Here is a 17,289-nt window from a genome sequence, read left to right as displayed (position 1 = left end):
AATTTTTTCACTTATTTCCAATTGTGACGTAATCACAAATTCTTATTCAAAAGTGAGTCTTCTTTTCTCTCTTCAAACCTTCATCCGCACCCGATAGTGCATAGGGCACTGCATCATTCAAACGCAGTGTTATGCTGATCCGTTAACACGTGAAGGAAACGTGATCAGCCCTCCGCTTCAGGGATAAAAATAAATATATTTGAATAAATATTACAGTGAAAAAATAAATTATAATATTATTCGATCCCCACCCTGGGAATCGAACCCTAGACCTCCAGTACGGTAGCCGAGCGTGCTGACCAAAAGTGAGTGGTTTTAAATTAATTTTAATGAATATTATACATATTAGTATTATGTGAATTACATATATAGTTTGTTACCGTAAACTTGATCTTTATTTACGAACACATTCGTCGTAAGTTGAATTTCTTCGTGAAATGAATTGTTGAATCTTATTAAAATAGCAGTGAATTAAATAACTATTTTTTTATTATTTTTTTAAAGTTCAGTGGTGATCAGTTTTTACATTTTATATTAAAAATACTTATTATGTTTCTATTAGTGAGATTTGTTATGGTAAATTTAATCTTTACTAGCGAGCACTTTAGTTAAAAGTTGAATTTTTTCGTGAAACGATTTGTTGAATTTTATGAAAATTGCAATCAATTTAATAGCTATTTTTATAATTTTGTTCAAAGTTGATAGGTTGTGATAAGTTTTTACATTTTATATGAAACATCTGTTGTAAAGAGATTACGTAACTAATTTTTTTCTTAGTTTATGTGATAATAAGTGAAAATGTATACATTTTCTCTCGTCTTTCTTAGTTGTTAGTTGAATTTGAAAGTTATATTTTCAAAATTTTGTTCTAAGTTCAGTGGTAATCAGTTTTTACATTATATATTAAAAACGTTTGCTGTACGAAGGTTTCGTAAAAGATTCCCTTCCCAGTTTATGTGATAATAAGTGAAAATGTATCAATTTTTCTTTCATTACCCTGACCCAGTATTTTCTCTAAATCCAGGTAACATTTTACGTATTTTTTTAAACACCGTTTATGCATTGCAAATTTAAGTTTTTCTTCGAAACAACTATATGGTATTGAATAGAAAAGAGTTATTGAAAGGAAAAGAGTTTTTAAAAATATTTTAAAATAATTTTTCAATACATATTCTAAAAAACAAAAAAATAGCTAGTTACATTCTTTAAAAAAAAAGAAGGGCGCGAACAGACGAGTGACTTCTCCGGTTATCGACCGATTATTGAATTTTTGTTTTTGTTGTATCCGCTTAATCAAAGAATGTGTGAATATCGTGCTGTCAATAGTGACCGTATGATTTGTGCATATGGCACTGTGTTGGATTGATGTCGTGTTATTTTGATCAGCATTACACGAAAGCAAAGTCGTTACCCTACGTTTACGTTTAGACTACTTTAAAAAAATACATTTACCGCCTTTGCAATGTCAAACGAGCCATCATCTGTGTAAACATTAATTATATAAAATTCCCATAGCTTTCCCGGCGCTTAGTACACGTTCGAAGAATGCAAATGTGTGTAAATGTATGTGTCTGTGTTTGTTTGTGTGGGTTTTCGCATAATTTCGCAGTAATAATAATTAATTGCCGCGGTACACGAAGTAACAGTTTTTACTAGAAGCGAAACTGCATCGCGGAGAGCACTCTCGATATACGTTTGCGGTCCATGAACGGGAAACTTACAGATTAAATCATTATGCATTCCTACACGCACCTACCTGTAAAATCATTATTAATATACTGGCAACAGTCTGTCAAAATAGAGTGGAAAAGCATGTAGGGTGATGGTGTAATTCTGATGGCAACTCTTAGATTTATAATGCAAAATCCATTATTTAAATTTTTAGAAATAGAATACTTAAATTAAACAAGCACAGAATAAAGTACCTACTCGCATAAAATAGTCATTCCAACTTCAAAAGCGAAGACACAATGACAACATTATTTGGTGTTGCTATTGTTGGAATTGGTTGTAGTACCGATTTACTTAATTTGTGAACTGTTTCACAAATTGTATAATAACTATAGAATAACTAATTAGTCAACCATCACGCCGCTTCCCCGCAGGGGTAGGTAGAGAGAGTAGAAGACTTACGAATAGCCAACGTACGAATATTAATCGTAGGTACGAAATATTTGATATTGCAGATATTTAATACAGACGAATGGGTATTTTAGAGATGAAAACATATAAATTTGTCCATTTACAGGGCTTGCGACCTGTCATTGCCTGGTTAAGTGATCACTTATACAATGTGTAACATTCATCATTCTATCTATAATTGAACGTCGGTATTTACTTTGATTTTGAAAAGGTCATATATGCGTAACAAGTTGAAATTCTTACATTAATTAATTACGTCAGTAACAAGTCGTAATTCTTACATTAATTAATTACGTCATTTTGAGTTACAGTTTCAAGGTCTGATACCACTCTGTCACAACTTGATTCCTGTTTTAATAACGAGCCTTTAAGCCTACCAACGTGTATTAAATTTAACTATTTATTTCATTAATTGATTCGGCAGCCACTTTGTGGTAAAATCTATTCATTTTTAATTAATGTTTGATTTATTAAATACCACTATTTCTTAAAATCTACATCAAAATGATGCGGAATGCATCGTAACACGTGTCACAGTAGACTTTAAGAAATATTGGTATTTACTAAGTAAAACTTAAATTAAAAATAAACTATTTATGTTTATAATAAGGATACAAATATATTTCCCGTAAAAAAATACGCGGAAAATATAACATGAAATCGATAATTAAACATTATTTGATTGTAAAACTAACTGGTAGTTAAAAATAGACAATATGGTCAAAATACTTAAAATTAAAATATGTATTTACTTATATCTAGAAACCGCTAAATAATTATAGAAATAAAACCATTAAAATCAAACATTAAACTAATCATGAAAAACACACATAAATAAAACGAATTTACAGGAAAAACCTAAATATACTAATTATATTATAATGATTTATTATATCATTTATTGTAATGAAAATTAAAAAAATGATAAAAACGCAGTGAAAAAACTATTTAAAAATATACTAACCATTTTTAGGTTTTCATAAACTGTCAAATTTTAAACATTTTCCCTCCTTTTTTAAAAGACAAAGTTTCCCCTTCTTTTACGTTGGTACAAAAATTTCTATTGTGAAAAAAAACAGCATCATCGTTCGTTGGCCCTTGCATTTTATGTGATTCCCACGACTTACTTTTATTCTATTTTTCCTTTCATCGTTAACGTAATTCACTTACGAAGGTAGGTACTAGCCCTACCCCAGTCAAGCATAATAATTTGTAGTTAGGTACTTGCCGCGAGAGAATGGATTTAATAAGTAGGTAGGTACTTTATTTTTAAAAGTAACTCCGTATTGCTTTCGGAACTCAAACCATTGATTACTATTTTCATCATTGCTAGTGATTTGTATTAATAAAATGAAATAAAACGCTTTCCTGTTTTACTTTCTTTCGAGGCATTTGAGACGAATATGAAAGTAGGTCTTCCTACCTACAATATTTATAATTGAAAATATTACATACTACATATTGTAAATATGATGTAACCATCGTATTGCTTCATCAACGGTAGGCAAAAAGGATAATTAAACATTTTTATTGTGTTCAAATACTTGTTCACAAATCTGGGTTTTTCTGGGAGTTATTTTATTTTTGTGCCTCCCATTATGTAAAATAATCCGGTTAGCATATTGCCATACATTTTAATCAAAGGATCTGTGCTAAATAAAAGCTTTCTCGAATCAACCATAGATGATGCCATAACCCAAAACATGAAATGAAATGAAATTTATGATATATGCAGTTCCAAAAATGTGAGTAGTGTGGTTGTCAATCATGGGTAGAATGGTGAATGTTACACGTGTGTTAAGTGATCACTTAACCAGTCTATGATAGGTCATAATGTCTGTAAATACGAGATATTTATAATCTTCTTCGTCTATGTTGAGATGTAAAAATGTAAAAAGGATAATACTTTAAAATCCTTTAATGTAAATTTGATAACAAAAATATAATGATAAAAATATTTCTCTTTAAATAAAAAAACGAATACCTTTCTAGTTTTCACAGCAATTTAAATTTAATTTAAAGGCAGATTTAAAAAATATTTGCTATGATATTATTTTTACGCCTAGTATGCAAAATTTAAAGTTTTATCCGTCGAAAACAAATATGTACCTGTTGTCATTGTGCTCAAATATGGTAAAGTAATTTTTCACCAATACTCATTCGTTTTTTGCAAATAGTGCAAAAGCTTTTGTCCGATAATGCCCATAAAATATATTCCGAGATTAATCTTCTTTCAATTCGTTACACCCTGGTAGACATATTATTTTATTGAGAGAAGAAAAAACCACCGTTTCTAGAATAATAAAAACCAGCGGAATTTCTAAGCCTGAAGAGGTTTTTTGCGAATTTATTGTGAAGTTTATTTTTTACATATTTTTTTATATAAATAAATATATCTGTATGCATATAAATAATGTAAAATTATTGCGTAATCAACTGTTGTTTTACGGTACTTAACATTATTTCAACAGTAAAAAATTGCATCAATGCAAACATACAACATATAAAAATCGGGCCACACCAAAATATGGAGTTCGACATTTTTTTCAAATTACACCTCCATGTGACTCTGAAAATTAGTTACGGCTTATGCAACACCACTTATCAAAATAAGGCTACTTAGGCCTTACTAAGGCTTCAACTTTAAAAATTATATAGCCTATACGCAGTGGCGTTCAGAGTTTTTAATCAGGGTAGTAGGCAGAAGGGTTGGGTAAGGATAAGGCATATGTTAGTAGGCACTGGTCATGTTTCTATATGTCACGCGGGTAAGTTAGGATAGGCACTGCTTTTCTGCCTATATCTGCCTATAAATATACGCCTCTGCCTATATCTACTCGTGAGTGGATTTACTCTTTGCGGTTCAAGTTACTATAATTTAATGTAATTCATGAGAGAAAATTCAAGGCAAAAACACTCGCTTTCGACATATCTTTGGAATTTATTCAATATACTTATTTAATATAAATATTAATATTAAGACGCCTTGGTAATGTAATGTTATTTTCATTGAGTTTTGAATTTATATTTTATTTCGTGCTATTAATTGTAAACATACCTCTCATGTGAACAAAACTAATTATTTAAAACATATTTGTTGTCATTTTATTAGCATCTCTTCATAAAATAATCACCACACGCCTTGGTGGGACCTATCATTTCCTTTTATTAATTTCGCACTTTGTTCTGAACACACAATGGCTTTGTTTATCAGCTTTAATGTTTTCGGAAGAAAAAAACAATTGAGATTGGGTTATGATTTCATCCCCCCACAAGACCAACGGGTGCCAGAGCAGCTCTGGTATGTCAGTGAGTGGTATTAATGTACCTTTTTTTTATTGTTGCAGACAATGTCAAACTTCCAGAGGACACGAAGCAAGGTATGGTGGGGCGATTCTCCACCAAACATCGGAAGTCCGGTGGCACAGGCTTCCAACTGGGAAAACAGAAGGTTCCAGCAAGTCAACAGACCAGCGGACGATTGGGAGCCCCAACTACCCCATTGGGCCCCTCTAGAGAATGGAATACCCGAACTAGACGAATCTCCTCCCCTTCCAGCCATCAACGTCTGGTCACCACGCCAAAACAGCCCAGGAAGCCATAAAAGCCAAGATTCGGGCTTCTCAGACTCGGATAGTTCACCACCCATGCAACAGAACAACTCCAAACCGAAAAAGAATGAAGAATCACCAGAAAATTCCTCACCGGATGAAGAAAACCATTGCTGTAAGCGAAATGAACAAGATGAATTCAAAACTCCAGCTAAAAGAGATTTAAGCAGCAATGTTCTCAACTATTTGCAAACTCCAAAGTCCGGTATGAGCAAATATCAAGCCGGCACACCTATAAGAAGTTTGATCAAGACACCAAAAGATTTGCAGGATTACTTGGAAGCACACTGTGATATTGGACATGCATCTTTCGATTCTATCAAGCAAGATGATGGACATCTTTATAGAAATAGTGCTGTAAAAGTCGTTGTGACACCACACAAAAATATCAACAATAATGATATTGTCTTTGAAAAATGTCAACCGAAAAAGAATCTATTGGATACATTCAATCAACAGGTTGAAGAGAAGACCAACAGTGATGATGGAAGTGACAGTGGAGATAATGGTCTTGCAGTTAATCATAGTAACATAGAATATATTCAAGTATCCCCTTCACATCAGATCGCAGTCAACAATCAACCTAGAATGAGGTCCCCAGTAACTAGAATCAACTATCATCCCCCAGTTCACTTTGTTGCAAAAGAAAACAGCCCAGGTATTCTGTCAAAGTCTAAAACAGACTCAAATATTCCAAGTAGAGAATTTATCACGAATACTGAATATGATTTTCAAACATCTACGCAATACTTTAAAAGGCAAGGGGTAAATAGATCATTCAACTATGCGGCACGGAGAATTGACGAACAGATCTTAGATGAAGGTTCTCATTCACTAGGATACATTGAAGTCATGAGGCAACAAGAAACTGAAGAGCCGCCTCAAAATATTGCCACTGACGAAACCGGTGTAAAACCATTCTCATCCAGAAAAATTACAGATAGCCTTAATCTGAAAACTCCAAAGAAAACCATGTCGCGAACAAAGCAAAAGATACAACACAAAGCCACGAAGACAAAAACTTCTCCAAAAATAAACAAAAGCTTCTTTCATTTCTTACCAAAGAGGAATGACCCAATTAAAACAATTTATGATATTACTAAGGGTTCCGATGAACTGGACAGAGTTCCTTCGCTGGGTTTACCTGGAAGTCACTCTGAAAACGATTGGGTAATAGTCGATATGAAGAGAGAGAGTTTCATTGAAACTTATGATGAAAGAAGCGTAGATGGGAATCGTTTGAATTCTAGTATTGCTAGTGTTACCAAAAGCCCTAAAGGGATTTTAAAAACACCAGGCAGCACAAGGAAAATAACTCCGCCAATTCAGTTTCAAGATCAAGAAGACAATAGAAGTAATCAGAATTTTAAAAGGACTGCTTCTCTTCGCAACGGAATTTTAGATAATGTAAATGGGAATGGTTATTCCTTGAGAAGGAATCCTTCAAATGAGGATATTCATTTCTGCGAACAGGAATTGAATGCCGCTTGTACTTCCACTCCAAAGTCATTTATGTCTTTAGATTATATGAGGCCACCATCCAACACTCCTGGAGGAAAAAGCTGTAAAATAAAACCCGTCAATTTGCTCAGCAATTTTAATGAGTAAGTTTCTTTTAATTTTATCAAAATATTCAGAAGAAAAATCACTACTTTGATAACATTGATTTTAAACAGGCACCGTAGCGTAGTTGAGTAGACACTAGACTGCAAAACTGGTATCGCGGTTTCTATTCGCGTCAATTCCAAAACAAATTCAAGAAAGATTTATTTGCAATTGGTCTGGGTGTTTGTGATATATTTTTCACATCTACCTTCCCTACCTTTACTATGCTATCTGCAGACAAGCCTCTAAAAGTAGAGGCTTTGCAGGTTATTTGATTAAAAATGTATATAAAAAAAACAGTAAAAAGACAACTGTTTTTTGCAATCTGTGAAAAACATTAAAATCTCACAAAAAAAAATTTGTAGCTATTTAATTTTCAACAAAAAAATTATTTAAGCCATTTTAGGACGTTTTTGAATGATACATTTATAAAATTAGATAATCATATACCAAACTTTATTACTTATAAAAATCAATCATTATTTTTAACTCTTACCACTATGTAGGCCAGACATTCTGGCCCGTATGATTCTAGTAGGCAGCTCCGTGGGCCACAATGTCTGGCCCGGCACAGGTATAACTTTAATCACTGATTTCTCTATCACCCAAGTATATTCTACCAAAAAATATTTCAGATAAATACAGTTAGTCTTAATTTACATGGTCATACGAATTGCCAGACAGAGTGTCCCAAAATTAGGGAACCAAAATATTTATTTTAATGGTAGAAAAATGTGTTTTTTTTTAAATTTTTTTATCAGAGTAGCTGATCAGTTATGAGAAAAAATGGTCAGAGTGGAAAGGGTTAATGTTCTTTATACTGTGAAGAAAAAAAAGATGTTTTTAATAGAAGCATCACACTGATGTCAAAAGGAACATTGATACTCGTAATAAATCGTTAGATGTTTCTAAGAAAAACAATTGTTTTAGGTCCGTTACAACCATGTCTCAGGATAACTCAAACATCGCATCATGCAGCGATGCACCATTCACTCCCCTGGAGAGGGTTGGCGAAGGCCAACCCGCCTCGGTACAGCACTGGCTCTGCGACCTAGTCGGGGTGTACGAACCGGAGTGCATGACGACACTACAAAGCAAAGCTATCGGAGTGGAGATAGATACGAAAGTGGCCAACAGTTCTGCTACCATCACTGGCAACATTAGGAAAGTGCAAACTCACGGACAGATCATTGCCCACCAGTTCAAACAAGTTGTCAAGTGAGTTAAACGCAGATTTTTGAATAATAAAATGCAATAAATTTTTGATGCTACAATATAAAATAATTATTCATAAAATAGCTCCCTACTCCGAGATTCGAACCCAGATGAATACATCTTTTATTCAAAGATAAATCAGGACATTGCTGTTGGTAATGACGAATCCCGATTGATTTGTCACTGGTCAAATAAAATTGAAAAAACCTACAGTGAAACATCTCATAAGAAGCATAATTCGATCTGGAATCTTACTCGCTAAGTGAAACATTTGTTTTTTTGACTGGCGCAGAAGTCCCAGCTCACAATGAATGTTGTGAAAAAGATACTTGCCCTTTCTCTGTAACTCATATACAAACTTTTTCACTTATTTTTGCTCCTTATGCAAATTACACGTTATGAGAGGTGCTCATTATGATAGGTTCAACTGTGTATAGTCGTTGTTTTCATTATATGACAAATTATTAGTATATTTATTAAACAAGTATTGTTAAATGTGCCCACGACACTAGAAAACCTAAAAAAAAAAAAAAAAAAAAATACTAGAAAACCTAGTGAAGACAAATTATTCTAAATAAAAAATAGTAGTTATGTGTATGATGAAATAAATTAATGAATATTTGGTTTCAGGGACTTGCAAACTGCAAACATAACATTTGTGAAACAGTGCCACAGCGACATCAGTGTGATGATTGCAAATATCAACGAGTTCATTCTGGCTCACAGCATAACACTGAAGATCAAACCTCCCAGAGAAACTCCCGATAGATGGAATAAGATAACCAACGCCCTGGAAAGCAATATTCATAAAGTCATAGAAGTGAGTGAAGATGTGAAGATCGAGCTGAATGAAACCAATCCGGAGCTAAATGTGTTGCGAAGGAACTTGAAGACTTTGCTGGACATCTTCATCGAGACTGCAAGGGCGGTTCTGGTTCAACAAATGAGGGTAAGAATACTTAAAATACTTTAGCCATTTTGGTAATCATGTCTTTTTTTTTATTTTTATAAACATGAGGTCAAGGGATCTTGCACCCCTTATGTCACTGCGACCATATTAAGTCTATTGCGACCTCCCTCTGCATCGTAGCTCACCCTTAAGACCTACATGAATCATGTAGCTCACGACCTGTCTTGGTGGTAGGAGCTTCACCTTCTCGGAGTCTAGTAGTGGTCTAGTGATTTTGTTTGCGAGCAAGTGCGTCATAGTTATAGAGAATGTGGATTGGTGTTTCGATATCCTCCATACAAAATCTTCAGACTGGGGAGTCATGCAGTCTGATTTTCGTCATGTGTTTCCTCAGTCTGCAGTGTCGTATCAAGGTCCCGGTTAGGATCCTTATTTGTTTCTTTTTAAGCATTAGAGCTTCTGTGGTTAATGTCTTACTAAATGTTAGTCATTAACCTTTAGCTTTTGTAATAAGTTAGCATAGATGAAGAAGAATATGGAAGTCTGGGTATTTACAGGGCTAATGAGCTTTCATAGGCTGGTTATGTGATGACTTTACGCACATGCAACATTCACCATTCTACCCATGATTGACAACCACACTACTACATTTTTGGAACTCATATATATATCATTAATATTCCATTGTTTACATGAAGGGTGTTACATTGGTTATACTTGGAATGATTTTCTTCCTTATATTTTCAACTGTTAAAATATTAAATTACGACTAAAACACTTGTTTTTTACCACTGGAGTATTATATTTTGTTACAACTAGTTTCGGAAGCTACAGATGCTTCCATCTACATGTATAAATATAAACTTTTAAATAGTAAAAAACAAGTGTTTTAATTGTAATTTATTCATGACATATCACAGAGTGAATGACGAAACAATAAATAATGAAAATAATATTCGAGATTCTGATAGTTAAAAAAAAGAATATCATAGTTCTATATCAGCATTTCTTGTTTCAGACATTGGTTTCCATGCTGGAAGAACCCCCATCGGATATGATTTTGAAGTCAACCCTGACATCCCTCGGGCACCTTGGCGCCTTGATGTCTCCTGAAGGTGACTTGTCTACCTTGGAGATGTCTGGTTTGGAGGAAGACGCGATGAGATTCATCACCGATCTGCCGTTTGTGGAATGTGGCGTACCGCGGGCACTGCTGACCGTGATTATCGAATCTGCTAAAAGCTCCATAAAGGCTCTATCTCTGAGAGCTTTGGCAACCATTTGCATCACTGCAGAAGCAGCTGAACAGTTTGAAGAGGTGAGATAAATATTTTCAGTCTTCTGGACTTCTTTGTAGAAGTTTTGTTGGAAGATAGTATATGTACCACAAGATGGACCTATAAAATTTTGAAATGGATATCTGAGGAGAGTAAAAGAGACGTTGAAAAGACCTCAAAAAAGATGGTCCGACGACATAGCTTCTGTGGGGCAGTTAAACAAAGGCGTCCCTCATGAACTTCCACAGTTCTCTGTTGGACATGATTCTCTTCCAGTACAGGCCCGCCACTTTTTTAATGTCATCGGATCATATTGTCTGGGGCCTACCCACGCTTCTGCGTCCAGTTCTAGGCCTCCAGTCAAGCATCTTTTTCATCCTTCTATCCTCAGACAAATGTGCCACATGACTTGCCCAGTTTCACTTTTGTTCCGCGATTCTTTTACCAGTTTTATTTACACTTTTCTCTATGTCAATCTGGGTTACATTATTTTAGAGTGAAAATTGCATTTGAAGTTATAATTTTAAATGATTTTTGTTATAATTTTAATTTATTTTATAGGCTGGTGGCATAGAAATCTTATCTGATATCCTGAACGAAGAGAGAAATCCAGAGCCCCAAATGAGAGAAGCTGTCACAGTTCTGACCCAAATAACAGCACCGTGGCTGCAAGGAGAATACAAGTTGACTCAATTGGATACTTATTTGGAAAAAATAATACAAAATTTGACTCGTAAGTAAAAATAAAGTCTTTTAAAATAATGTAATAACAGTAAAGAAATGTGACTAATGACTAACTGTTACTCTTTCCGTCACCTGAATGTGATGGTATATTCATTATTTTTTCTCGGTTTATATTTATATTCAGCTTAAATTTTTAGTATTTAATTGTAAAATATATTAAGAGCTAGAAGTACGTAACTATTTGTGCACGGATTGGCTTTAAGTTATTAAATCAATCAATCAAATCAAGTAACAACTTCTTTTAAAGCAGTCGTTATTGAATTCAGGTTTCCAATCTGATCGTCCATGTCTACACTTAATGCTGTTTCATTATTACGCTGTAGAATTGGGATTCTCCAAAAGCAGAAGTGGTATTAATATAAATAGAAATTTCAATAAATTTTTATAATAATATAATATATATACTTATAAACCCAATGGTGCATAGGTCAATGCATCGAATTGACGCAGTGTTATCTTGATCATTACTTACATGAAGGCAAGGTGATCACTCTAGCGCTTCAGGAACCAGTCCAGGGTAATATTAAATAAATATTACAGTGTAAAATCACTAATATTTATTTTCACCCCCTCTGGGAATCGAACCCAGGACCTCCAGCACGGTAGCTAAACACGCTGACCATTACATCACGGGGGCGGACAATCAATTTTATTGCATCGATATTTTTATAGTACACTCAGACCTCGCTTTGCGTCGTTTGACTTTGCGTTTTCTCGAAGTTGCGTCGTTATTGAATTAAGATTCACTTTCGCTATCTTTGATGTTTATATGATTTCCAATGGAAAATAGCAATTCAATTTGCGTTGCGATATTTTGGAACGTATCTACGACGCAAAGTGTAGTCTTAGTGTATTGATCAATTGTCTGCTGTTGCAGACTCGCAACAGTATGGATTAAGAACAAATGCAATTGTCATACAATGATGTGTTTACATGTTATAATGACGTCATTTAACACTGAAACTTTTTGTAACGTATCCCGTCATTACTTTTTCTTGATTACGAGAATTTTGTTTAGGGAAAATAAGGGGATTTTTTTTTCATTGCTTATTGGTTCTGCAAACATCTGTTATATGATTGATTTCTTCATTAGCTTATAAAAAATATGTTTCATTTTAGAAATCCTTTCTCGCACATCCTGCTGCCAGCTTCTGCTCCTGTGTACGGCGTGTTTGGTTAACCTGGTGAATGTCGTCAAGAAAAGGGAACGCCAATCACTGGGAAGTCGAGATTCGAATGACAAATGTCCTGACATAATTGAGATCTTGTCGAAACACAAGACTATTGAGAATTTACTGCAGGCTGTCAAGACCAGAGGTCCCAGTGCGTCTGTTTTCCTACAGGTAAATAATTTGTTCATAGCATTAAGGCCTTACTTGCAAATGCAGAATTCAGTAACCAGCTGGCTGCACTTTTTTAAACATATATATTGGAATTAGTTTTTTTTTCAAAGAATATATATCGAAAAAAATATTTTTTTGAACTCCTTACCTTTAAATAACTTTTTTCTTTTTAAAACAGCATATATACAAGATAATTTTTCTTTTTTTTTTCTTCATACATATCGCTCACTCCTTTCAAGAACATCATAAATCAAAAAACTTGATTTTTCAGGAGAACGTTTTTAAAGTTTAAAAATAAAACACAATGTATTAAAAATAAATATCAAGCCACTTATTGAACTTTTTACTGTGCAACAGATCTTTTAAGGTAAAACCTGAAGGTTTTTTCTCCATTTGAAAAATATTTAGTCTATTTAAAAAAATAATTGAACAATACCTTTTCTTCAAAATGCAAAACAACACTTTCTGCCCTGTAGCGGGTAAATATTAAGTTAAAAATATGCCTCTTTTGCTGGAATATAGTACATTTTCTAGGCATTCCGAAAACATGCACAACTGAAAATTGTCGATTTTTGATTTATGACGTTCTTGAAAGGAGTGAGCGATATATTGTAAAAAACAAAAAAAAATCCAATATACGTGGAATGATGTGTTACCTCTATGGTAGTCGGCCGGTGATTGAATTATGTGATGCGTTGTATCCCCTTAAGCCTCCACTCGTGATTTGTGAATGAAAGCCTATACGAGTGATTTTAGCTCTAACAAACAAAATACATTGTAAAAATAACGTAATAACGTTGTACTGTGATGAAAATATGGACTGATGTTCATTAATGTCCATACTCCCAGAAAGGTTAAATATTCAACATGTATAATCAACAGGAACAAACTGCCACCCTGCTGAACTCAGTGTCCAGTTCATCTCGTGGTCGGCTCCTCCTGGCTGCTTGTCCCGCAGCCCCGGTGGCTCTGGTCTGCTTCCTGCGAACTCCTCGGGCTTCTCCAGCTCGCCCCGCCCGACTGCAGGCCGAGTTCCGGCTGGTCAATCACGCAGCAGAGGCCTTGGCCAGGTGATTAATTTAAACCACAAATAAATCCTCCATAATTTATGGTTTTATGTTTTTTTTTTGTTTTTTATTTTAAATTCTTTTGCATCATACAACATAACATAAATCGTAGTCATACAGGAGAAAGTGACCAAGTGTATTTTTTACAAAAACGTGATCATTGACTATTTGATATCTTACTAGCTTAATATTGCCCTGAAAAACATCTCAAAGCATTTTAAACTTGTAAGTATAATATATTGTCTTAGTAAAAATGACTAACTGCATTGATGTTTATTTTCTTGCCAAGCAAAAGTGACTTAAATGGCCCTCCTGAACATTTTACGTTTTGGTAGTTGGTCACTTTCTCCTATACGACTACGAAATACAAATACAAAAAATATGTAAACTAAGAGAGTTTCAACTAAGAGAGTTTAAAACATAACTATTTTTTTAGCAGTCACCCAGTGATAGAAATTTCTGAGACAGTGTTGTCATATTTTTATTTACAAACAAAATTTGATTTTGATGATTGATTTTCTTTTCACAGAGTTTGCACGATCCCTGAGGTGACATCTCAAATAATTCAACTCGAAGGAGTCTGCCGTATGGTCAGAGTGATCAAGGCCCAGAAACAGTTGAAGACAGATGGAAAATGTTCCGATCAAATACTAGCCCATTGCTTAAGAGCTCTCCGGGCCATAGCCAAAATCGACAAAGACTGTTTCAAGGATTTGGATTGCGATGTCACAGACATGATCAGACCAACGTTGATGGAGTCTGTTAAAATTTATTCAGCGAGACAAGAGAGTTATGTTTAAAAATATAAACAAAATTTAGTCCGGCTAGTTGGATCAAGTATATCAATGAATGAAATAATATAAATGAATGAAAACTATTGTGAAAATGCATTCTCTCTGATGAATATGCAGCAAAATGATGTATGATATATGTTTGAATGGTGAAATAAGGAAAGAATGAAAGGCTGAGATAAGCATAATTGATAAAATTAATAAAGGTGTTTTGAGATGGTTTGGGCATGTGAATCCAATGGGTGAAGAAATAAAAGATAAACAAATTTAAGATCCAAATGTGGTTGGATTACTTCTTATTAAAGAAGCAAAGGAAGACCGAGGAAAACCTGGCATGAGCAATTATTTCAAATACGTTGAGCGTGGTCAGGTCAGGAGTCGGAATAATCGACTGGTATATATGAGGAGATGTATAAGTGTGGAAGAGGCACAGATTGTTTGTAAAGACAGATTGGTGTGGTATTCTATTCTCTCTGCCTACCCCTTGGGAGAAGAGCCAGGATGGTTAGTTAGTTAGTTAGAAAACTGTTGTAGTATTGATATATTCGTGTTAGAGTAGAATAGTTTTTTAATATAAAGATGTCCTTTTTTTTATTATTCTATAGCAATGTGTGGGAATCATATATTCTGTTTTGTATCTATAATAATTTAAATTTGTAAAGAACAAACTCTTGCCGTCAGCCATTTAACGAGAATAATATGTTGATAGTTTTATATTCTTAAATATTTAAAAAAGAACAAAGTGTTTCAGACCCTTTTCTGAATAATTTTTGCTCCTGATTTCTAAGAATAATCTATGAAAAATTCTAGTTTTATTTTTCCAAGAGCACATTTTACAAATTCCAAATTATTTAATTTATTGTTTCGGCATTAACTTTGTGGTAAGACATGTTACGATGATTGAAGAAAACACTTGTTTTTTACCACTTGAGTTTTATTATAGACTACATGTTTCAGAAGTTAAACTTCCATCATTCAGGTCTGTATAATAACTGATAATAATAGTTATTATACAGACCTGAATGATGGAAGTTTAACTTCTGAAACATGTAGTCTATAATAAAACTCAAGTGGGAAAAAACAAGTGTTTTCTTCAATCATCCAAATTATTTTATTTATTTGGTTGACAGCGATGGTTTGTAATTGTAATTAATTAGTATTTTTGAAAACTTTTGTTTAGAACATAACTATAAAAATTAATAATTAAGCTACATTATGTCCTGCAGATAAAATTTGGCCAATCTTTATGTGAAGATAAAATGTATACAATGATACACGGGTATTATTTTTCATACATTTTCTACAATTTAAATTATGATTTAAAAATGTGTTTAGTCGTATTGGCAACATTTGAAAAAAAATAAGAATGACTTTAGTTTTTATATAATTGGACATAAATATGAAAAAGAAACAATAAACATAACTGTGATTAAAACACAAACAGTAATATTTTTACAACATTTTGAGTGTGTCCAAATACTTGTTCACAAAATCTGGATTATCTCCAATTACAGGAGTTATTTTCATATTATTTTTTGACATCTCATCAAAGATGAAGAAGAATATGGAAGTCTGGGCATTTACGGGGCTTACGACCGTCATAGGCTGGTTTAAGTGATCACTTTACACACGTGTAACATTCACCAATTCTACCCATTATTGACAACCACACTACTCAAATTCTTGGAAGTTCTATATATATATATATGAACCAATTTAGAAACCTTGTTCATGAATCACTAGAACTTCACTAGAGACATCTATTGGTGAGATGTAAAGAAGCTTTTTAATTAAGCAGAAACTCTTTATGACGGTCGTAAGCCCTATGACGGTCGTAAGCCCCGTAAATGCCCAGACTTCCATATTCTTCTTCATCTTTGATGAGATGTCAAAAAATAATATAGTAATATTTTTTATATATCTTTATTATTTTTACAAAATGATGAGCAATTTCTATTGATTGTATTTTAGAATATGTATTGTCCATTTATAAAAATACAGTGGAATAGACACATATGTAGCTACTTTGATACCAATTAATGATTTTTATAGTTTTGACTGATAATTCCAAAGTAAAAACATGTGTAATATTATAACAATTTAAATTATTCATGTAATTACTGATGTAAATTGTATTATTAGATGTTTATGCATTAAGAGTATTGAAATTAAATGGAGGTTGTATATAATATACTGTAATTAGTAATAATTACACTTTTAAACCAATCTAGTCATTTATATTAATTACTTATAATCATTTTATTGATAATATAATGATATATGCAGTGAAACCTCTATCTATCGTTTTTAAAGGGACATATTGAAATGAATTATGAATGCGGGATTAAGATGTTAATACAGAAGAAGATACAATAGAGTAAAAATACATCCTCCAAATCTGCATAACCATTGGTACATAGGTTAAAATTCTGAGAAGATTACAAGTTTTAGATGTAAATAAATGTTTATGTATTAATTTTAAATCAAACACAGATTTTTTGAGTCTACTAAGTTGTATTTTATTAACAAAAACACATAAAAAATTATATTGTGACAATTGTTTCGCCTTGTTAGGGCATTATCA

The 17,289-nt window shown here is 33.2% G+C and overlaps 1 protein-coding gene across 2 annotated transcripts in view; it reads left to right on the top strand.

The window, feature by feature from the left end:
• insc (spindle orientation adaptor protein inscuteable) overlaps positions 1-15,595 on the top strand; it is a 72,289-nt gene extending 56,694 nt beyond the window's left edge. For both annotated transcript variants that reach the window (XM_088257584.1, XM_088257583.1), the window contains 8 exons: positions 5,490-7,357; positions 8,289-8,576; positions 9,204-9,522; positions 10,502-10,801; positions 11,322-11,493; positions 12,624-12,847; positions 13,730-13,917; positions 14,444-15,595. In XM_088257584.1, the coding sequence (XP_088113710.1) occupies positions 5,493-7,357; positions 8,289-8,576; positions 9,204-9,522; positions 10,502-10,801; positions 11,322-11,493; positions 12,624-12,847; positions 13,730-13,917; positions 14,444-14,714 (3,627 nt within the window). In that variant the 5' untranslated portion in view covers positions 5,490-5,492 and the 3' untranslated portion in view covers positions 14,715-15,595. The remainder of the gene's footprint in view (positions 1-5,489; positions 7,358-8,288; positions 8,577-9,203; positions 9,523-10,501; positions 10,802-11,321; positions 11,494-12,623; positions 12,848-13,729; positions 13,918-14,443) is intronic.
• Positions 15,596-17,289: the final 1,694 nt, after the last annotated feature.

This window comes from Brachycentrus maculatus, unplaced genomic scaffold, assembly GCF_059751285.1.
Source record: "Brachycentrus maculatus isolate JH-2025_06_01 unplaced genomic scaffold, ASM5975128v1 h1tg000085l, whole genome shotgun sequence".
NCBI lineage: Eukaryota > Metazoa > Arthropoda > Insecta > Trichoptera > Brachycentridae > Brachycentrus > Brachycentrus maculatus.
The sequence above is the reverse complement of the archived record's forward strand: the minus strand, read 5'-3'. Positions and strand labels throughout refer to the sequence as shown.